The following is a 23,525-nucleotide window of genomic DNA, read 5'->3' on the forward strand; positions in this document are numbered from 1 at the left end:
GCCATGCCACTCCTTCTGCACCACTACTATGTGCCAGGAGACGACTCCTCCATCATTGCTACGTGCTAGGCCACTCCTTCTCCATCACTGCTATGTGCAAGGCCACTCCTTCTCTATCACTGCTATGTGCAAGGCCACTCCTTCTCCATCACTGCTATGTGCAAGGCCACTCCTTCTCCATCACTGCTATGTGCCAGGCTACTCCTTCTCCATCACTGCTATGTGACAGACCACTCCTTTTCCATTATTGCTATGTGCCAGGCCACTCCTCCACCACAGTTATGTGCCAGGCCACTCCTTCTCCACCACTGCTAAAATTGAGCGGTACCATGTTAGCCAGATTAATCTATGTGATGTTAAATACTTTTCCCTTAAAAAAGACAAAGGTATTATAGCAGTGATAGTTTTATTGGGTAATCAAAAAATTGCAATCTTTCAAAACATAGAGACTAGTTCATCAGGCAGTATACCACCACTCCTATGTGCCAGACCACTCCTTCTCCATTACTGCTGTGAGCCAGGCTACTCCTTCTCCATCACTGCTATGTGCCAGGCTACTCCTTCTCCATCACTGCTATGTGCCAGGCTACTCATTCTCCATCACTGCTATGTGCCAGAACACTCCTCCCACACCACTGCTATGTGCCAGACCACTCCTCCCACACCACTGCTATGTGCCAGACCACTCCTCCCACACCACTGCTATGTGCCAGGCCACTCCTCCCACACCACTGCTATGTGCCAGGCCACTCCTCCACCACTGCTATGTGCCAGGCCACTCCTCCACCACTGCTATGTACCAGGCCACTCCTTCTCCGCCATTGCTATGTGCCAGGAGACTCCTTCTCCATTATTGCTATGTGCCAGGAGACTCCTTCTCCATTATTGCTATGTGCCAGGCAACTCCTTCCCTACCACTGCTATGTGCCAGCCCACTCCTTCCGCACTGCTGCTATGTGCCAGCCCACTCCTCCACCACTGCTATGTGCCAGCCCACTCCTTCGGCACCACTGCTATGTGCCAGGCCACAAATGATAATAATCATCAGTATCTGTAGCATTTCTGTTTATTTCTTCAATGGTTATAGTACATCATACTCAGTAAAATATTAGGTAACACTGTAAGGCACTAAGGTCGGTTCATCCTGGGGTAGTAGGTTGTACGCTCCACTGAGTGTAAGTTCTTCAACCCAGATTGGGAAGTTAACAGAAATTGAGGCTGGAATTAAAGGCTCAGCTATATAAAGAGATGAAGAATGGGGGGTACTTGTCCTGGAGCACACTACAATCCTGGAGTCTCTTGTGTGCTCCCATCTAAGCTAAGTCTGGGTCGCAATCCATTTTTCTGCATGACCCGCTGCATTTGTGGCCGCATCATATCTCGGAGGCGCTAGATAAATAAACAGATATGAATAATTACAGTGATGGGAAATCACCACAAGGAAATATAAAAAAAACTGTAAAGGAGAACTGTTAAAGAAGAACTCAATTTTAAATGCTTTAAATGTACTAATATTGAGTAGTGTTCCAGTTACATGCAGAGCTGCATTCACAATTCTGCTGATTTACTGTTACCAGTGTGCAATGCTTTGTGAGAGCTCAATTATGCATTTGAAAATAGGTCAGATAAAACCATACACCACGTAGATTGTGAATGCAGGTTTGGATGTTACTGGAGTAAAAAATGTAACAACATTATGACATTGGCAAGGTATTTGAAAACCTATTTAGCATTGAGGCTCCATTCACACGTCCACAACGTGTTTTGCGGATCCACGGAGCCACGGATCCGCAAAACACGGAAAGCGGCAATTTGCGGACCGCACATTGCCGGTACTAATAGAATATGCCTGTTCTTGTCCGCAATTGCGGACAAGAATAGGACATGTTCTATTTTTTTCGGGAACGGAATTGCAGACCCGGAAGTGCGGGTCTGCAATTCCGTGACCGGGCAGCTCATCGTGCTGCCCCATAGAAATGAATGGGTCCGCTATTCCGTTCCGCAAAATGTGGAACGAAATTGTGGACGTGTGAATGGACCCTTATGTAGATTTGACCCCTTACATGTCATATATATTTGATATTGCCTAGTACCTACCTGACTGATGGTGCCCGATGAGGTGAGAAACAAATATACCATGTAGCCAGGGATCAATACCATAGACGAGAGTGCCATCAGCCAGCCAATACCCTGACCCCATGCTGGGTACACATATGGCCCTAGTGTGAGGGGGGTCATCTCTACCACGCTGAATATAAAAACACCCTGTGTGAGGATAGAAGAAGGTTGAAATAGAAGTGCCCCAGACAGGCATTTCATAATGGAGACAGTTATTTAAAGGCAATTCTGTAAAATGATTCCTCACCAAACAAACAAATGGGGTAAAATATGCCCAGCAGAGCTTCCACCAGGAGCAGGGCTGGTACCCAATCATCTCCTCAATGTCCTGGTAGAACCGGTCCACACCTGTTATGGAAGTATTGAAAAGAGGAGATTACAAGGCTTCTCCTTATTTCCCTCTACACTACAGGCAGTCTAGTGCATGCGTGACCATGTCATTTCTTCCATTTATTTGTTAACTAGAAAATATGGCTGCCATTGCAACAGAGATGTTTCCCAGCTTTCCTAGTGTCCTGAATGGTATAACTGCCTAGCAGTGATGGTGAACCTGTTACAGACCGAGTGCCCAAACTGCAACCCAAAACCTAATTATTTATCGCAGTGTCAACACAGCAATGTAACCTGAAACAGTCCAATATAGTATGTCCTCCATGTACTTTATAATTTATCTATAATAGCCTGTCTACATTCAATGCTCTGCCTGCGCCGTTCATAGTGCGCCTGCGCTGATGAATGTCAGGAAAAGTCTAAGGCATATTGGTACACAGACTTTTTCCAGGGTGCGGGTGCCCACAGAGAGGGCTCTGAGTGCCACCTCTGGCACCCATGCCGTAGGTTGCAGCTTAGGAGTTGTAATGGCAGCCAGAGTGACTGTCACCAATCTCTCCCAAAATAATGATTACATTAAGAAAAGGGTACATAGAATTATTGCGAAGGGGGACTTAAACTTTAGGGATAAACAGTCATGTGACTCCATGTCACTCACCATAACACCATGCTATAGAGATAGTCTCAAAGAAGACCAGGAACAGGAGACACATTCCACTGGCTGAGTAATAGTCAAAAAGTTTAAAGACGTAGAGTCCTCCCTGTGAAAGTAAGGAGGGACAAGAGCCAGAAATGAACAGATTTGCACTCTTCACTATGGACACTGATGTCTGTACAAGAAAATTTGTGAACCCTTTAAAAAAAATCTTTATGTCATGCAACTGTCCAGACTCAACTAGCGGCATGGTCTGCTTAACAGTAGGAACTTGCATAGTCACTGATGCACATGCCAAAGCCTCACCTATTTGTGGTGGCCAATAGCTGCACAATTTTGCAAATAAAACCAAGGCAAAATCATGCAGCTTTTGGTTACTAAATGTGGGCAGGGTTCCCAGTCATGTACAGGAGCTGCTCTGCCTGTTATCACCCTGCCTCTTATTGCTGAGGATTACACAAAAACAGCATCAGACCTGTCTATTCATGGGCGGATTGGCCATAGAACACATGACTGCAGGGAAATTTCTCGGTGGGCCGATTCCCAGGGGGCCACTTAATGCCTCCTCTTGGCCATCAGCAAGGTACATAAGAATCTGATGCTCTCAGTGTTAATTAATGTAGGAGCATCAGGCCAGTGGCCTCAGGGGCCCTCCTGAATTAAATTATATTGCCATCCTCAGGATGATGATACAGCTTCATACTGTGGGGCGGGTGGCAGTATTTTGTGCAACCCTACTGTATTGCTGGCCCTGCCGACATTTGTTGCCCTGCCTTCTGTCAATTTGGACCCACCTACAACATGAGGCCACTTGTGTTTGTTTTTTTCCATGGCCACTTTAAGTTCCCAGTCCACCCCTGTGTCTATTTGTTGTGTGTGGTATTGCAGCTCAGTCACATTCATTTTAATGAAATTGACCTGCAATACCAGAATTTGCCTCTTCATCCAACAAAATCTAGAAGACTAGGGTAGGACATAAAATAATCCAGGTCACAATAAACCCCAGTGTCTGAGGAGCTCAGAACTCTATTGCATCCTCCATGAATGTCTTTGACCTATGTCATGGTTCTAGGCCTCTCTGCTGTGATGAAGCCAGGACAGCTTGCAGTTGAATGGTATAGGTTCAGATATTGTGGGTTTGAATTCAATGAAAGGCAACATACTGGAGTTTGTATGTTCTCCCAAGGCTTGGTAGATTTTCTATGTGTAGTCTGGTTTCCTCCCTTCACATACTTTTTCCAAGTGCATATAGTGCTATTTGTGCTAATAGGCTCCTCTATCAATTTGTATAACTTCAGAAACTCAGAACAAGTGATCACAAACATTCTGGCACTCTTATAAAGCATTGGCATACCTGCCATAAACATGTGATACTGCTAGGCTCATAAAGGCAGATGAGATCCTTATGGCCAGGAATGCATTCCAAATAGCAGGTCACAGACCTGTGATGAGGTCAGTTCCTGGGTCAGAGTACTGTGTGCCAGTGTTGCTGTATCCCAGTACCTGGGTAATGTTGGAAAATCCGACAATGAAGGAGATGAAACAGACGGCTGCAATGAACGTTTTCTTTCTGCTCCTTAGAAATTGTGGGTATTCGTCCACCAGTGCAGTGATGAACCCTTCCACTGTGCAAAACTGGCCAGGCCAAAGGAGACAGGAGTATGAAAACAATGAAAGTAATGCAGCACATGTTGTTGTAATAGAGGACAGTGCAATGGGATAATGACAGTGATAGTAAACAGGATTGTTTGTGACGGGCAGCCTCACAATGTGCGGAGGGAAATGGTGACAAGTGGAATATACTGTTCCCTCTAGGCTTTGCAGACGTGCAGGTCATCAGCTGTATCAACTCAGGGAAAGGCTTAACTCTCCCCATAATGTTTGGGCAAAACATTTCTGAATTGCTCTGCACAATCATACAGAGAACTGTGCAGCAATAGTTACAGCTACACGGTCCTCTCTATCCCCCTTCACTCATCTCTATAAGCGCAGGGAGGAGACAAGATTCTGAATGATCATAGTCCAGCCTCCTGTTACAGTCCTAGAAAATATGGACTACTAGAAGAATCCTTCCACACCCCTAAACAATTCTCAGAAAACATGTCCACCACCCTAACAACCCTAAAACAAGAGGTGGCCAGGATTGCAGAGTTTGATGTGCTAAGCGATTTCCGTAACTCACATAGACTTGAAAGGGAGTTACACAAAGTGAGTAGCACAGCAAGCTCTCCTTTTGCAGCAACCACTTCACTAGTCAGAATGGAGATCAGGAGATAGGTGTGGGTCCAAGAGGTGGGAACTGTATCTATTAGACATCTATGGTATACAATTGGTATGCATTCAGAAAGTCTTCACACCATTTCCCTTTTTTCACATTTTATGTTGCAACTTTGTACTAAAATAAAAAAAAAAAGTTTTTTCCCGATGATTCTGCATTCAATTAGTAAGAGCAATGAGTAAACACTAGCGCTGCCGTCTGGGTAAATGGAGTGGAGGTGAGCTCACACAAAAGGACTATGTGTGTACCCCGTCGCTGCTGGGTTCTGATGTGGGGTTAATTGCCAAAAAACAGCCCACAAAATAGGAGAAGACCTAGTGATGGAAAACAGAAGAAGGAAGAACCCGCGCTGACCTTATTCCTACCTATGGGTATATTGCTAATGTCACACTGGATATAGTAGACACTGCCCTATAATTTCTAGTGGCTATTTGTAGTACCTCTATTATCGTTAGTTTGCAATCAATTAGAGCATATGTCTGTTCCAAGTACATGCGGTGAATCTAGTACGTTGTTATAATACTGAGATAGTCTGCTGTGGCAGTGGTTTTCACTTACTGTTAGTGCCCCGCTCAGTCCGTTCCTGAAGCGACCGCTGTTGTTGGTGGAAAAGTTGCTGGTAATCCTCTTCTCTTGTCCTGTTCTATCTTCAGATTGCTCTGTGTTGCGTGCGCAGCTCCGGCCGGTAGCTTGCGCGCGCACAGAGCAGCCGTTTGTTAGGTTCGTTGTCCTGGAGACCTGCAGTGTGACGTCACACCCGAAGCTACGGAAGCCTCTAGGGTCCACAATTCCTCCTCCAGGACAACGAACCTAACAAACGGCTGCTCTGTGCGCGCGCAAGCTACCGGCCGGAGCTGCGCATGCAACACAGAGCAATCTGAAGATAGAACAGGACAAGAGAAGAGGATTACCAGCAACTTTTCCACCAACAACAGCGGTCGCTTCAGGAACGGACTGAGCGGGGCACTAACAGTAAGTGAAAACCACTGCCACAGCAGACTATCTCAGTATTATAACAACGTACTAGATTCACCGCATGTACTTGGAACTGACATATGCTCTAATTGATTGCAAACTAACGATAATAGAGGTACTACAAATAGCCACTAGAAATTATAGGGCAGTGTCTACTATATCCAGTGTGACATTAGCAATATACCCATAGGTAGGAATAAGGTCAGCGCGGGTTCTTCCTTCTTCTATTCTGCATTCAATACCCAATAATGACAAAGTAAAAACAGAATGTTCAAAATGTTAATCTAATGAAAAAGAAAAATTAAAAACTTGCATAGTTAAAGCATCTTTTGCAGTGATTACAGCCTCCAGTCTTCTTGGCTATGATGCAACAAAGTTTGCTGGATTTGGGGATGTTCTGCCATTCTTCTCTGAAAACACAGGGTATCCAATTCAATTGCTCCCAATCAGGTTGGTGATGGTCAATTGCCCCAATCCTGGATATAGAATGTATTCAGTTTGCTGGATTTGGGGATGTTCTGCCATGCAGATCATCTCAAGCTCTGTCAGGTTAAATGGGGACTGTTGGGTGAAAGCCATTTTCACATCTTTCTGGAGATGTTCAATTTGGTTCAAGTCAGGGCTCTGGCTGGGCCACTCAAGGACATTCAGAGTTGTCCTTAAACCACTCCTGCTTTGTCTTGACTGTGTGTTTAGGGTCATTATCTTATTGGAAGGTGAACTTTTAGCCCAGTCAGAGCTCCAGAGCACTCTGGATCAGGTTTTCATTAAGAATATCTCTGTACTTTGCTCCACTCAGCTCCTCCCTCAACCCTGACCAGTCTCCTGGTCGCAGCTGCTGAAAAAACACCCCCACAGCATGATGTGCCATCATCATGGTTCAGTGTAGGGATGGTATTGGGTTGGTGATGAGAAGTGCATTATTTTATTGAGACATGACACTTAAAATTGAGGCCAACAGGTTAAATCCTGGCTTCTTCAGACCAGAGAATCTTGTTTCTTACAGTCTGAGAGTTCTTTAGGGGATTTTTTGGGAAACTCCAGGTGGTCTTTTATGTGTCTTTTACTGAGGAGAGGCTTCTTTCTGTCCACTCTGCCATAAAGTCCAGATTGGTGGAGTGCTAGTAATGATTGACCTTCTGGAAGTTTCTACCATTTTACTTAGTTTGGTGTGGTGGCCAGCTCTAGGAAGAGTCCTGATTGTTCCAAACTTCTTTCATTTAAGAATTTGGAGGTCATTGTGCTCTTGGGAACCTTCAGTGCAGCAGATATATGTGCCTCCATACATTCCTGTCTTTGATCTCTACAGGCAGTTCTTTCCTCTTCGTGGCTATGTTTTTGCTCTGATATAAATTGTCAACTGTGAGACCTTATATAGACAGGGGTGTTTTTTTCCAAATCATGTCCAGTCAACTGAATTTACCACTAGTTTACTTCAGTCAAGGCGTAGAAACATCTCAAAGATGATCAAGAGAGATAGGAGGCCTCCAGAGCTAAACTTCAAATGTCATAGCAAAAGGTCTAAAATTCTGTTTTTACTTTCTCATTATGGGGTTCTGAGTGTAGAATGATGTGGGAAAATGTTATTTTTTATTTCAGCACAAGACTGCAACATAACAAAATCTGGAAAAGTGAAGACTTTCCGAATGGAATAAATCCTGTGGATACGTCATATAGCCAACAGGTACCTTAAAATTAATACATAACTTTTATTGTAAAATTACTACAGATGCCCTAATATTTAGATGTACATAGTAAAATTGTGCAGAACCACATTAAACCACAGCGCCACTTAATACTAGGGTTGGGGGGCTCTGATACTGGGTCGCGAGAGTGACTGCCCAGCTTCATCATAAGCTAGGGGAAGGACCCTAATGCTAATCAACAGTAAATGTATGCAACTTGTCCCAACTACATAGGTAAGTAGGGAACCTCAATACAAAAAATTGTCCACAAATTGTGCCAAAGCGTTTCGTTGGTTACAAGCCGACTCATCAGGGGACTCATCAATTCATAAGTGCCTAAATTGTGAAAACACGGTATCAAATTAAATTGCTCCCAACCAGGTTGGCGATGGTCAATCGCCCCAATCCTGGATATATATTGTATTCAGCACATACTGTATTCATATGCCACACGCATGAGGCTAATTCCACTCTATGTCTACCTACACATGAGGAGGAGAGCTAAGTATCTTGAGGCTTTTTGATGTTTGGACTATCATTGAGCTAATGTTTATGTATTGCAGTCTTATTTGAGTCTATATGAATATGTGCTGAATACATTCTATATCCAGGATTGGGGCGATTGACCATCGCCAACCTGATTGGGAGCAATTGAATTGGATACCCTGTGTTTTCACAATTTAGGCACTTATGAATTGATGAGTCCCCTGATGAGTTGGCTTGTAACCAACGAAACACGTTTGTGGACAAACAAAAATTTGTGGACAATTTATTGTATTGAGGTCCCCTACTTACCTATGTAGTTGGGACAAGTTGACATTTACTGTTGATTAGCATTAGGGTCCTTCCCTTAGCTTATGACGAAGCTGGGCAGTCACTCTCGCGGCGCAGGGACAAGGAGGGATAGCTAGCTAGCACAGGATATTAGGGTTGGCAGGGCCAAATAGTTGTAAGAGACCCAGTATCAGAGCCCCTCAACCCTAGTATTAAGTGGCGCTGCGGTTTAATGTGGTTTTGCACAATTTTACTATGGACACCTAAATATTAGGGCAATTTTAGTAATTTTACAATAAAAGTTATGTATTAATTATAAGGTACCTGTTCAATATAATTTGTGTAGTGTTTTCTGAATTTTGGGTTACCCTCGGTTATCTAAGCAGTGACAATTGCTGAATGGTTGTGTGTACAGTGATATGTCATATATACCAGAGATGAGAATATCCCTTTAACCCTTTTACTGCCCTAGATCACGAAGGGTTCTGATATTAACACTTTTTCTTTCCTAGATCAGCGGGCATACAAACATTAACCTCTTCACTTTACTAAACAACCTGTAAACCATTTGCTGACCGCTCATTGGTTATATATGTCCAGGTGGTCAGTAGACATCCCTGCACTGACATTTTAATACATCCTTACAGAGACCGCAGCTGCAAGAGCAGGAAGCCCGCTGTCAGTGACAGCATGGCTCCCCTTAGAGAAGGCAGGGATGTTTTTTTTTTTTTTGTTTTTTTTTTTTTACCATCCCTGCCTTCCTGATCGCTTCATACATAGTGCTCAATGAGCGCTGTGTATACAGATCCCGCGTCCTCCTTTGATCCCAGGGGTTGGGTGTCTACGTAGTTGGCTGGGTCTTGTTAGGCCAAGGTCAGCTTTGCAGTGAGGTTGTACATCCTTGTACAACCTCTCTAGGGGCTGTATTTCCCCTGTAAAATATCCCCCAAAGGTCTTGTATAAACTTGAGGGCACAAAGTGTAAAAATTTTAAAAAAAACACCGCACACCACACACCACACCACACCTTTTAGCAGGCCCCCAGTAACCATAGCCCATGCATCCCATATATAAAAGTGACTGTTAAAAAGGTACTCCGGGCTCTCCTATATTGATGACGTATCCTCAGGATAAGTCATAAATATCAGATCTGCACCCCCACCGATAAGCTGTATGAGTAGACGGCGCGTGCAGTGCACACATGCTGTCTCCTGTCTCTTCCTGCTCTGCGGCTGCTTTGCCATAAACAGCAGCAGTGAACAGGAAGAGAGACGGGGGACAGCACGTGCTGTCTCATCATACGGCTGATCGGCAGGGGTGCAGAGTGCCGGACCCCCGCTGATCTGATATTGATAACCTATCCTGGGGATAGGTCATTAATATAGGAGAGCCCCTTTAAGGATAATAGTTTCATGTTGTGCTATTAACAAAAGAAATGAACAAAAATTGTGAATATACTAAAAAACGAAATACACAGAAAAAAGGCGCTTAAATTATTTAGTTATGGCTTTTGAAAGACGTATGTGCTAAAAAAAATTGAAAATGCACCTGATCAGGAAAGGGGGTAAATGGCCTTGTCTTTAAGTGGTTAACCAAACATTAACCCATTCACTACCCTACACCACCATAAATTTAGACAATGAGGGGGATTTACTAAGAGACACAGGCTTCTTAATAAACTTGTTGTATCTTCTGGTGGTCTTTGTACCAGAACAGCAAATCTACAGCTGCTATAAGCTGGGGTAAATTTGCTCTATAATTTATGCTAGTTTATGGTGTAAATGATAGTAAATCTGTCGGGCTGCAGGGGGCCAAACCTCTCTGAAAAAGCTCACCCAGTTTTTAAAAACATGGTATGCTGAAAAATCACAAAAAGGTCACAATTTTTTCTTGCATAAAATGACGTGCCAAAATTTGCAACTTTTTGACAAAAGTTTCAGGTTCAAAGGGAAAGATAAATTCCCCCCAATAGCTTTCAATGTTCTACACCTGCATACTGTTTAATACCATTTAACTGGATGCTACGTGGCCCTGTATATCACTATTAGGGTGCTGCTCAGCAAAGTGGGAGCAGTGCCCAGGTCCCCAACTAGCTACAAAGTCTTAGAGGGAAAATTGATGGAAGGACGCAGACTAGGACATCAGTTTCAAAAGGAGCCAGGTCCACCAGCGGAATACAGTTTCTTACCTGGCTGTCCAAACCCAACATGACAAGCATGGAGAAAAAAAGAATGGACCAGACAGGAGACATTGGCAGTTGGGTTACAGCCTGTGGATATGCCAGGAATGCCAGTCCTGGTCCTGTGGAGAGAGAGTAACATAACAGCATTTTTGCACACTTCTAATTGGAAATCCACCATTTCCCCACAAGATACGGTAGATTTGAGATGGTGTCATGCCCTACCCCTCACACCCTAGTCTAGGCATAATAAAGTGTATAACTTTTGCCGGAGTGTTTCTTTAAGGTGACTGATTGTATCTTTACCTGATGCCGCCAACTCTTGGATCGGTTTCTTGGTAATGTGTGACATGAATCCAACAATGGAAAAGATGACCAATCCAGCAAACATGCTGGTGGAAGAATTAATCCCGCACACGATGATGGAATCTCTATGGAAGGCAGAAAACCTTGCTTGTAAGGGATTATAGAGGCAGTGGCATAAATGTGATAAAATAACAAAAGAAGTGATACCACTTTTCTGTCCTGCTGCTTCCAGCCTCGCTCTCTGGTCCTCCCCACCAGTGTTTGATTTCCTGGCTGTATTGGCAACATCCCTTTCACATCACAGCCCCGTCCTGTATACTGCTGAGGCCAATGATTGGCTGCATGGTGACCTGGTGTCTACTGGATGTCACCACTGCAGTCAGGAAGATGATATCATGACCAAAGTATTGATTATTTTATTAAATTCACAGGTGCTGCCAGATTTTTATTTTCACTTGAACAACTACTTTAATGTCATCGAGCTCCATCTGCTTGGGAGTTACCATCTTATCCAGTGACCTAAAGCAGTCATCATCAACCTGTGGCACTCCAGCTGTTGCAAAACTACAACTCAGCCTTTGGGCATGCTGGGAGTTATAGTTTGTGATAGCCATATTAGAGGATAAAAACTTCACCTGTATACATTGTTGTTGAAAGAATTGTAACTGCCCAGTGCAATGAGGGAACCAAGACCAAGTCCATAGGAAAAGAAGATCTGTGTGGCTGCGTCCATCCAAACCTGAGGAAGAGACAACTCAGTATTATCCTACATTACAATATTTGATTAAGGACTATAGACACTTTTGTGGCAATTATTGTTATTGCATTTTACCCATTTTGGATAAAAGTTATTTTTTCAGTTAGTCTTTATTAAAAAAATTCAACAGTTTTCCCTCTACAGCAGGGAGGCTCAACCTGCAGCCATCCAGCTGTTGCAAATCTACAACTCCCAAACTGCCCTAATAGCTGTAGGCTGTCCAGGCATGCTGGGAGTTATAGTTTTTCAACAGCTGTTGGGCCGAAGGTTGAGCATCCCTGCTCTACAGCTTTCCTTTTCAATGCATTTACAGACTATTGCTCTCTGCCTAACACTGAATCCGTCAGAGAGCTGCTGTGACGGCTCTCATTATAGCTAAATTCTTATCAAACTGCTAAGAATTTAGCTATAATGAGTGTTTATGAGCTGTCAGGAGTTAGTAGATAATAGCAAGGAAAAACGTGAAAATGTTAAAAATATATATTTTTAGCCCAAAATGTGAAAAATTCTATAAAAAGGTAAAAAAGATATCCAGAACCTTTAAATAATTACTAATTTTGCATAGTACAAGTGACCATGAGAAACTTTTTCATATGGCTTATCAGTAAGAAATGTCTAGTTCCTAAGCGCGTTAATCACAAACATATAAGTCAGTATCTATCTACAATGTCCTCCATGATCATGGGCTGCTTCTGCATCCATAAGAAAAGGTTAGGAAGCAAGTTCTCCTCTACTTTCTGTGTGCAGTGGATGGCAGCTTGTCTCCACTCACCAGATCTATAAGAACTGCAAACTAGACATTCAGCATGCACAGAGAAGACAACTCCTAAAAATGCCAGATACAAGTGATATAATGGCCAGAAATAGTGTTATTCTTCAGGTACACACACTGCACTATTGATTAATTCAAAGTTTTTTGAAAGGTTAGGTACGTTTTAAGCCCAATCTGAAGTCCTGTACAGAAAAGCCCACTTTAGAGCACATTTGTATAAACCTCACCACTAGAGGGAGCTCACTGAATACTGTTCATGCAATGAAGCTGGTCATTGTAAGCTCCCCCTGGTGGTGATTGCAGGCAGCTGGAATTTTATCATTTACATTTATTTATAAGCAGGGAATTTGGAGCTCCATTTCGGAAGAATGGAACTCCACCTACTATAAATAATGTTGAGCGAATTAAAGTCAAACTGACTTTGATCTGAATTTCAGGAAAAATTTGATTCACCACAATGCCGAATTTCGGTAAGGAATATATTTTTACTGAAATAGCAATAAAAAAAAACATACCTCATCCATTTGCTCGGAGAGAAAGGCCATGATGGTCAGCCTGATTGAAGAAATTGCACAAAATCTTGCGTACGGTGATGTGTGACATCACCGCGCAAGATTTTGTGTGGTTTCTTCAGTCGAGATGGCCGCCACGGCCTCCCTGCATGAAAATGGATAAGTTGAGTATGTTTTTTTTTTATTTATTTTTTAACCCTGATTAACCTCTGAAAGGCCTCATTTTTAATGTCAGATGCTGTGATCAGCGATGAACGTGGCATCTGAGGGGTTCAGTGATGGGAGGCGGCGTGATCGCTGTTACCCATCATTGCACCCGCTACATACAGTGGAATATAGTAAATAGCTGGACGTGGCACTAAGAATCTGAAGCTTTTTACAGTCAGACAGCACTCACCGCAGATTCTGAGAGTTTACTAAAGTCTGGAGTGATGTAAAAGCGGATCCCATCCATCGCTCCGGGAAGGGTGATCCCACGGAAGAACAAGATCACAAGCATGAAGTATGGGTAGGTCGCTGAGAAGTAAACCACCTGAGAGGTGAATGTGGTAAGAGATGAAACTCAGGACGCAATAACTGATGATACATGCTGCGCAAAGGAGCGATACGATGGCACATGCGGATTCATAGAACAGTAGGGACTATGGGGGAAATTTATTATTGCATTTGCGCCAGAATTCTGGAATTAAGAAGTCACAAACTATGGTATGCAACACATTTACACAAGAAGTTACTTTTTACTGCTTTACACTTTGCAAAAGTTATGAGAAAAGTGGGTGAGGTTTAGCGTGAGGGCTGTCCTGCAGAGTCACAGAAGCACTGTAATTCTCTCCAGAAACTGGCGCACATTATAGCGGAAATCGCCACCTGCTTATAGCAAGTGTACGTTTCATTTTCTAGGGTATTGACAGCCAAATATGCACTACAATTGGTAAGCTGTTTGCCCCATTTGACACATCTTACTCCAAAATTTTTTAGATTAAGATTGACACATGAAATTCCAATAGATCTCTCCCTGTATGTGCTGCAATACAGGCTCAGGCACATGAAACCTCCATACTGCACCTTCCCTGTCCACTCTACTCCTTTCCAGATAGAAAAGTAAACCATGATCCAGGATAATGCCAGGGTGCATACGAGGGGCCAACGAATGTTCCCTGGTTCTCCAAGTCCACCTGTGACCTGATGCATGTTCCTCCTGCAAAGGAAATACAGAATACTCAGCTGGAAGCAGGAAAAGGGAGGATTAATAAAATATGTCTGCTTTCTACCCAGAACAGTGCCACATTTGTCCACAGCATGTGTCTGGTATTGTAGCTCTACCCCATTTGAACTCCGTAGTATAAGACACAACTTTCTGGAAAAGAGTAGCTATGGTTTTTCTAATCCAGGCTCGCAGTGTGAGTATCAAACAGCACCCGTCCTGACCTCCCAGCACTGCCGGGGTCGCATAGCATTATATTGAATTATGATGCTATATAACCCTTAGATGTCTGGAATGCATTGGATACCACTGACAGTATTATGTCAGTGTTATACAATACATTCCAGACCTCTAAGGGTTATATAGCATCATGAATCAATATAATGCTATGCGACCCCGGCAGTGCTGGGAGGTCAGGACAGGAACTGCCTCATACTCCGCTGCAAGTCCAATGCGTGGAACTCGCTTGTCTGAAAGGGGTCTAAAGTAATTTCTTAGGTCCCTCAACAATCTGTTCTAAGTCCCACAACGTTTGTCACCAAATTTTTCAAGAATGCTGGTTTTATATAGAGTGTTTTATGTAAAAACATCATACCAGTTTTGAAGCATTTTTTTTTTTTTTATCAAAGACAGCAATGGATCTAGCAGGAAGAAGAAGTCCTTCCTTCATATTTCTCATTCTCTTAGAATCCACTTCTGGCATTACTGGTGTTTTTCTGAAAAACACTGGGAGAAATTCACTTAAACTAGTGCAAAGGAAAAGTGGTTTAGTTACCCTTAGCAACCAATCAGATTCCACCTTTCATTTTTCAGAGCTCCTTTGGAAGATGAAAGTATCAATCTGATTGGTTGCTATGGACAGTTGTGCATTGACACAGCCTTCACTCCTATATTTATGGCCATACTGGTTGGCACCCAATAGTTCCTGACAAAGATATTTGTCAGACACAGCATTAGACACTTTGGTCAAATGACAGACTGCTAATTCACCTATCCTGCTTGATCGATTAGTTATCCTGAGCTCAATAGACAAGATAGGAACAACAATGGAGCAGACACAATAAATCAGTCCCTCAAACAGCACATGTTAACAATACAAGGAGAATCTCCAAATTTAGAGACCAAATTTTAGCAGAAGATTTAGGGTATGTTCACACATCAGATTTTTGGCATGGGTTTCATCACAGATTACGTGCAGAAAACCGCGCGGGATCTGGGATGCAACAACATTTTATGTATGATTTTCAAGACTGCACTAAGAAGGGACATGTCCATTCTTGGCACAGTTACCGTGCGGGCATTACAGGAAACCGCAGCATGAGTCCGCTCGCAGTTTAGCTCCATTCAATAGAGCTAAACTGAGAGGTGGACCTCAACATTCAAAATGAAAAAACACATCAGAAACAGCATTGGTTTCTGCCATGGGATATGCAGTGGATTTTGACATTGTCAAAACACGACATGTGAACATATCCTTACTTGAAATTTGCAGACGATTTACCCATAATTATATGATTTATTAACAGCCCCTTTAAGAGGATTGTCGTCATGAAGACAGTTTTTGTTCATATAACCCTACTAGAGCCAAGGTTGCCAACCATGCATAAATTCCTGGGCAATCTAAAAATAGGAGACTTTTTTCCTAGGGTTTATGAATAAAAATAGATGCCTCTGTGATTTTCTTGAAGTTGAAGGAGCTTGTACAGTTGGAAAATCTGTGCAAGCAGCATTTCTGTGTGCGGCACGGAAAACTGAACAAGCCGGATCCGGCACCAAAAATCATGTAAGGCAATAGTGTTAGATACATTTTTTTTTTTTTTGGGACACGAAAAAACTGGATCCCAGTGACCATTGACTTACAATGTTTTTTATTCTTCATTTTCGATATTATACAACCGGATCCGTTCTGAACTGATGCAGCCAGTTGTTGTATTAGAATGGAAGCATTTTTCTGTGGTTTTGAGATCCCCTGCCAGGTCTCAAAACCGTACAGCAAAATCCCTGATGTGAAAGTAGCCTTAGACTTTATTGATGATATAGGACTTGGCCCTCAAGAATAATTTACTCTGGTCAGGTCAACAAAATCCAATGACTTACTCCCAAAACTCAGTGACAGCGCTGGTGAGGTTTGTGGTGTCATTCAAGGAGTAGTTGGAGAAACATCGATCCGTGTTCCAGCTATTATCGCAGCTCTGCCAGGGTAGAGTCTTCCCACCAGAGGGAGAAAAAGTAAGAATTAAAGGGGTTGTCTGGGAATACATAATTTCTAATAGTTGCTGGCAGCTTGCCTCCTGTACTGAAAAAAATCATATTTACATGCTCCCCTCCCCTGTCCGGTCCTCTGTACTGGCTCCTGTGTCTCCATCTTCCAGTCTGGGGTTTGTTTTCTTCCTTACCATGGGCATGGTCCCCCGATCCTCATCAGCCAATGGCTGTCTTCAGCTGTAAAGTGTCATTTGTGGACATATCAATGCTGAAGCCAGTGGTTGGCTGAAGAGAATAATGTGACCATGCCCATGCTGGTGAGAAAGAAAACAAACCCTGGACCAGAAGATAGTGATGCAGGAGCCAGAACATAAGTTCAGAGCTGTGGGGACAAGGTTACCTTTCAATTAGAAATGATATATTCCCAGACAACATCCCTTAAGAGGTTGTCCAAGATCATAAACACAATTGGACAAAGGCAGAAAATAAGAACCAACACTTACTGGTTAGATCCCCAGCTCTAACACTGTGGTGCGGCCTGCCATTCTCTATTTACTTGGCTGCAGCGATGACATGGTCATCTACCCACATGACAGCTGCAGTGGCCATGTGGGAAGACCAATACATCGTCACTGCAGCCAAGTAAATGAAGACCAGCAGGGAGCACTAGAGTGGTGGGAGGATCTAGCTGCCCACGATTGGTTGTTTGATAATTGATCTCATTGCCTGTCTTTGTCCAAAATTTTATGATCTTGGTTAACTCCTTTAAATACAGATTAATAATACACTACAAGTGATACACCAACGACATCACCACCATTACATAGCTATACTACATGGCCAAAAATATGTGAACCCCCAAAATCACATCCATAAGTGCTGGTGAAAATCTCTCTCTCCTAGAAACATGTTCCTCTGGATTTTGGGATATGGTTATGGGGACTGGGCACAGATTTTTGGTTACCATTTCATAGCTAATTTGGTTGTGAAAAAACGTGCTTACCGAGGAGAAGGAATTGAAGAGATAATAAAGGGCCCATGCGATGATTACAATATAGTAAGTGTTCAGCCAGAAGGACAGTACCGCAGCAGCCATCCCAACTCCTGTACAGGATAAAACACAAAACTTCAGATATCAAGTAACAAATACAACCAATAAAGCTAAATCACTTAATCTCTACAGCTTTCTAATATAATTTGTGTTCTAATGCTCCCCGTTTTCAAGACATATGCTTGCTGCCAATGAATAGTAACATCAAGACCTAATACAGTTGAGCATTTGTTATAACTGTAACCTGTCTAAACAATTTTGGTATTGCCATTTAAGGTCTATACCCTGTCATAAGGCATTTGTCCGACCTAGAAGATTGCAAGCTAAAAGCAAACCAATTTAAGCTCCAGCTTCTTGTTTAAATAAGTTTTGTGTAACTGTACCTTTAAACATGGGGGCCAGCTTCCACACCCCCAGTCCACCAATAGACGTGAACTGACCCAGAGCCGTTTCAAGAAAGAACAATGGAATTCCAGCGAAGACCAGTGTCAGAAAATATGGGATCAGGAAGGCACCTGGTGGAGACATGGGGACAACACTTGTGGGCAGGGTAGAGGTCTACTGTATAACCTGGCAGCTTTGCCATTGATAACTGTAAGAAAGCTGGGTGAGATACACTGTGAGTGAAACACTAGCCATATGCATTGTCAACTAGCTTTCCCAGAAACATACATAACTAAGGAATGATCTCAAGGATGTCTAGGACATAAAGGGAAAGAATCCTTATTACATTTGGTTGGCTGCCTCTTACCTCCACCATTTTTTCCACACAGGTATGGGAACCGCCACACATTCCCCAGTCCAATGGCATAGCCCACACAAGACAGTAGGAAGTCAAATCTTCCTTTCCATGTACCCCGATCATCAGAGTTGGTCTTCTTTTTCTTGGCATCCACAACTGAGGAGTGAGTCTCTATGGGTGCAGCCTGACGTGCCTCACATGGGGAGTTCAGCTCAACAGAGATACTGTCTGTCTTGCCCATCCTGGGGTGGGCACGTTGGGTATATGGAGGTCTCCGAAAATGGAGGCAATGATGGGACAAAAACTCAGCACTGCTAAACTCAGGGAAAGGGAGTGGAACGAGAACTGGATCAATACTTCTGTAGCTGAGAACTGAGAATAAAAACAAATCTATCAAATCTCATATGCATCCAAGGTGGTTCTTGAAAGTTTGTGAACCCTTCAGGATTTTCTGCATAAATTTGACCTAAAGCTACATTATATTTTTATACTAGTCCTAAAATTAGATAAAGATAACTAAATCAAACAAATGAATCAAGATTGTTAGAGTAGGTCATTCGTTATCGAGGAAATGGATCCAATATCACATGTCTGTGAGTGGCAAAAGTATGTGAACCATTACTTTGCTTGATAAGTCCTTTGTTGATAAGTCCTGCACATCGGTTTGTAGGAATTTTAGCCCATTCCTCCATACAAAACAGCTTCAACTCTGCTTTGTTGCTGGGTTTCCTCCCATGAACTGATTGCTTCAGGTCCTTCCACAACATTTGTATTAGATCAAGGTCAAGACTTTGACTTGGCAATTCCAAAACTTTAACTTTTTTTTTCTTTAACCATTCTTTGGTAGAACAACTTGTGTGCTTAGGGTCGCTATATTGCTGTATGACCCACGTTTTCTTGAGATTCAGCATGGACAGATGTCCTAACATTTGCCTTTAAAATTTGCTGGTATAATTCAGAATTCATTGTTTCATCAATGATGGCAAGCTGTCCTGCCCATATACAGCAACACAGGCCTAATCTATAATACTACTATTACTGTGTTTCACAGATGGGATGAGGTTTTTATGCTGGAATGCAGTGTTTTCCTTCTCATTTAAACCAAAAAGTTCTATTTTGCTCTTATCCGTGCACAAACATTGTTCCAATAGCCTCGTGGCTTGTCCAGGTGATCTTTAGCAAACTACAGATGGCAGAAATGTTATTTTTGGAATGCAGAAGCCATGGACACCAGTGATGGCCAGTTCGCCGTGTTCGTCCGCGAACACATGCGGGCTGCCATCTTAACTCACAAGTCCGGCAATGCACAGGTAAGTCCTTACCTGTGCCTGCGCCGCGAGCCAGTCTAAAACAAATGCGGTCACCGGGAGCAGGCAGTTCCGAGAACAGCCTGATGAAGGCGCATGGCTCCCGGTGACAGCATTTGTTTCAGACCGGCTCGCGCACAGGCACAGGTAAGGACTTACCTTTGCATCGCCAGACTTGTGAGTTAAGATGGCAGCCCGCATGTGTTCGCGGGCGAACACGGCGAACTGGCCATCACTGATGGACACCACTGTTGTGTTGTTCAGTCTCCTCTTGATACTGGACTCATGAACATTAACATCAGCTAATGTGAGAAAGGCCTTTAGTTACTTAGAGGTTACCTTAAGCTCCTTTGTGACCTTGCATACTATTACACATCTTGCTTTTTGCATGATCCTTATTGCTCAACCACTCCGGGGAAGGATAATAATGGTCTTCAATTTCCTCCTTTTGTACACAATCTGTCTGATTGTGGATTGGTGGAGTCCACCTTTTAGAGAGGTTTTGTAACCTTTTCTAGCCTGATCAGCATCAACAATTCTTCTGAGGTCCTCAGAAATCTCCTTTGTTCGTGACATGATACAGTTCCACAAACATGTATCGTGAAGATCAGATTTTCACAGATCCCATTTTCTTAACCGCTTCATTATCGGAGGTCAGTTTTTCAGTTTTAGCAATGGGCCTATCTAACTGCAAATAATTCATTTATTTCTGAACCAATCTACATGTATTTTATACTGTTTTTCACGGGACACCTTAGTCCTTTCTATTGTTCCATTAGATGACAAATATAACATTTAAAAATACATATTTAAGGAAAAACTGAAAATATTGAAAAAAACATTTTTTCTTTCTTATACATTTTTTTTTTTCTATTACAAAACATTTAAAGACAAAACACTTCTAATACCATTACTGTATGTTTGTACTGTGAAAATGGATGCTATTTGTGTAATTTATCTAATGGCTGGGCTCAGTGCAAGACTTCAAAGGACTGAAGTGCATTTTGGATTCTGACAGCCAGGGTTCCCTCTAAGCTGCGTGGGTGCGAGGCCGCGCAGCAATTATGGTGCCCCCGCTCACAAGTTTTTAATGTCCGCTCACAGGCTACTGGCAAAATGTCCACATTTGAATTTCTCCTACATCCTACAGGATGTTCTGTGTGCTGCTCAGCGGGACGCCGCCTACCCCATACTGCCGCGCTGCTGCTGCCTCCTCCTCCTTTTTCCGACCAGAAGAGGAGGACTGAGCAGAGCACACAGCAGCAGTGCAAGGTAAAATGGAAGAGGTGGTGCCGCCATCTTAGAGGCTAGAGTGAGTCTCTAATGACTTGTGGTGTTTTTCTTCTCCCTTCAGCTAAGGGTAAGGCCTCATGCACACAACCATTGTGTGTTTTGCGGTCTGCAAATCGCGGATACGCAAAACACTGATGGCGTCCGTGCGCGTTCCGCAATTTGCCGAACGGCACGGACAGCCATTGATATAACTGCCTATTCTTGTCCGCAAAACGGACAAGAATAGGACAGTTTATTTTTTTTTGCAGACCACGGAAGGGAGCAACGGATGCGGACAGCACATATCACTATACACAAAAAGATGTATAACTTATACCAGCTGTACATATATAATTATATACAGGAGATATCCAGTTTATACCAGCATATTCCTTATAATTATATACAAGAAGATGTGTAACTTATACCAGCTGTACATATATAATTATAAACAGGAGATGCCCAGGTAATACCAGCATGCTCCAAATCATTATATACAAGAAGATGTACAGTATAACTTAGATGTATAACTTATACCGGATGTACATATATAATTCTATACAGAAGATACCCAGGTTATACCAGCATGGTCCATATCACTATATACAAGAAGATGTATAACTTACACCACCTGTACATATATAATTATATACAGAAAATGCCAAGGTTATATCAGCATGGTCCATAAACCTATATACAGGAAGATGTATAACTTATACCAGCTGTACATATATAATTATATACAGGAGATGCCCAGGTTATACGAGCGTGCCCCATCTCACTATATACAAGAAGAAGATGTATAATTTAACCTGGCGCTTTTATATGTCGGATTACAGATAAGAGCTTACCGCCACAATGTATATAGTTGTGCGCCGTTAAGCAAAAGGTTGAATTAAACAGGTCACCCACTCACACCTGATTGTCATCCCATTGATTGAAACACCTGACTCTCTTTTCACCTTCAAAATATCTACAAATCCGAAAGGTTCTTATACTTTTGCCACTCACAGACATTTAATATTGGATCATTTTCCTCAACAAATAAATGACCAAATTTATGCAGAAATATAGAAAATTCTGAAGGGTTCACAAACTTTCAAGCACCAATGTATCTATCTATTATCTATCTATTTATCTATCTACCTCTATTTCTCATGCCTGTCTATCTCATATTATATATCGATCGATTGGTCTGCCTGTCTGTCTATTCTATCTCAATTATAACACCATATTAAAATGTAAAATAGTTATAGAACAATCTGTCTATCTCATATCTCTCTATCTATTTCAGTTAAAGAAGAATATATAAAGAAGGCCTGGCCCTGAAGGGCACCACTTACCTTGTGAAGCTTAACTACCTGTATTATAGGTGCTGTCTGCCCCGACCCACAACTCACATTGAATGTTCAGCACCACCCTGCCTCTACAAGCTCACTACTCTCTAATCATCATTAACCCTCATATTGATTTCTGTTAATGAGCATCAAGTTCATGTCGAATACAATCAACCAGAAACGTGTCTGATGCTCAGCTCTGGTGAAGAGTCGTTGAAGGACAGAGATAGATCAGGGGCAAACACCAGGTCATCACCAAGCCCACACTAATTTCTTTCTTTCATGATGTCTGTAGGTGGTCTTAAAGGGAGAAATAATGGCTGACACATGATTAAATATGATCTAAAAAATCTTGTGGTTGACCAACAGTATTTGGCCAGGTGAGAATATGACCACTGCTCAGATCTTGATGCATTCACATCATGTTCTATCTATGGCAGCTCAGCTGAAACCAGCCAAACATAAAATAATAAACTGCTGAGAAACATCTTCTTAGTGTGGACTAAATTCTGATGACATGTACATTGCCCGTTGGGAATCGCACATCGAGTATCTAAACGGGCGAATTTTAAAACTGAAAAGCGTTGACAATTTGGAAAAGAGTTTGCTGCTCACTGAGCAAGCACTGTGTGGGGTAGATGTGGGGGAGGGTGATAGCGAGGAGGCTCAGGAAAGTGAGGTAACTAGCCGGGTAACAGAAAGCGGGGTAGAGAGAAGAGTGCCAGGGAGGCTATCCCTGATCTGACACACCCCAACAAGTTTGCCCGGTTGGCAGATGAGGGGGATGTCAGTTCATGGAGAGCACTGCTGCAGCCAGACACTGTCACAGCCAGTTCTGTGAGAAGGTCTGTTAGACGTTCTTCTCTACCTCTTGCATGGCGTTCTTTGTTTTGGTTTCACTTTTTCATCTCCTTTCCTTCTCCCAGGTGTCACCTATTTACACTAATTGTCTCCCTTTATATTCCCTCCCATACTGCCTCACTTTGCGGTTTATACTACTTCCTGGATGAGTTGTTCACTGTTGGAGGCTGCTACTGCTGATTCCTCAGATAAGTCTTTTTCCTTTA

General features: G+C 42.7%; 1 protein-coding gene across 1 annotated transcript; it reads right to left on the minus strand.

Moving 5' to 3' along the window:
• Window positions 1–1,281: 1,281 nt before the first annotated feature.
• Window positions 1,282–18,783, minus strand: LOC121004206 (sodium- and chloride-dependent GABA transporter 1-like). Its single transcript, XM_040436378.1, has 14 exons — window positions 18,552–18,783; window positions 18,184–18,315; window positions 17,753–17,853; window positions 16,642–16,751; window positions 14,406–14,538; window positions 13,738–13,872; window positions 11,935–12,038; window positions 11,300–11,424; window positions 11,003–11,115; window positions 4,607–4,738; window positions 3,107–3,209; window positions 2,366–2,466; window positions 2,098–2,265; window positions 1,282–1,389 (listed from the first exon to the last, which is right to left on the minus strand). The coding sequence occupies exons 1-14, from the start codon at window positions 18,781–18,783 to the stop codon at window positions 1,282–1,284; spliced, it is 1,797 nt and encodes a 598-aa protein (XP_040292312.1).
• Between the last annotated feature and the right edge of the window lie 4,742 nt (window positions 18,784–23,525).

The sequence above is a fragment of the Bufo bufo genome, chromosome 1 (genome assembly GCF_905171765.1).
Source record: "Bufo bufo chromosome 1, aBufBuf1.1, whole genome shotgun sequence".
Taxonomy (NCBI): domain Eukaryota; kingdom Metazoa; phylum Chordata; class Amphibia; order Anura; family Bufonidae; genus Bufo; species Bufo bufo.

Coding starts and splice junctions, on each gene's coding strand:
- LOC121004206 (XM_040436378.1), bottom strand. CDS start 18,783: ATGGGCAAGACAGACAGTATCTCTGTTGAGCTGAACTCCCCATGTGAG. Junction 3,210..4,606: donor GATTTTCCAACATTACCCAG/GTACTGGGATAC, acceptor TTACTTTCACAG/GGAGGACTCTACGTCTTTAA. Junction 2,266..2,365: donor TTACCCCATTTGTTTGTTTG/GTGAGGAATCAT, acceptor ATCCTCACACAG/GGTGTTTTTATATTCAGCGT.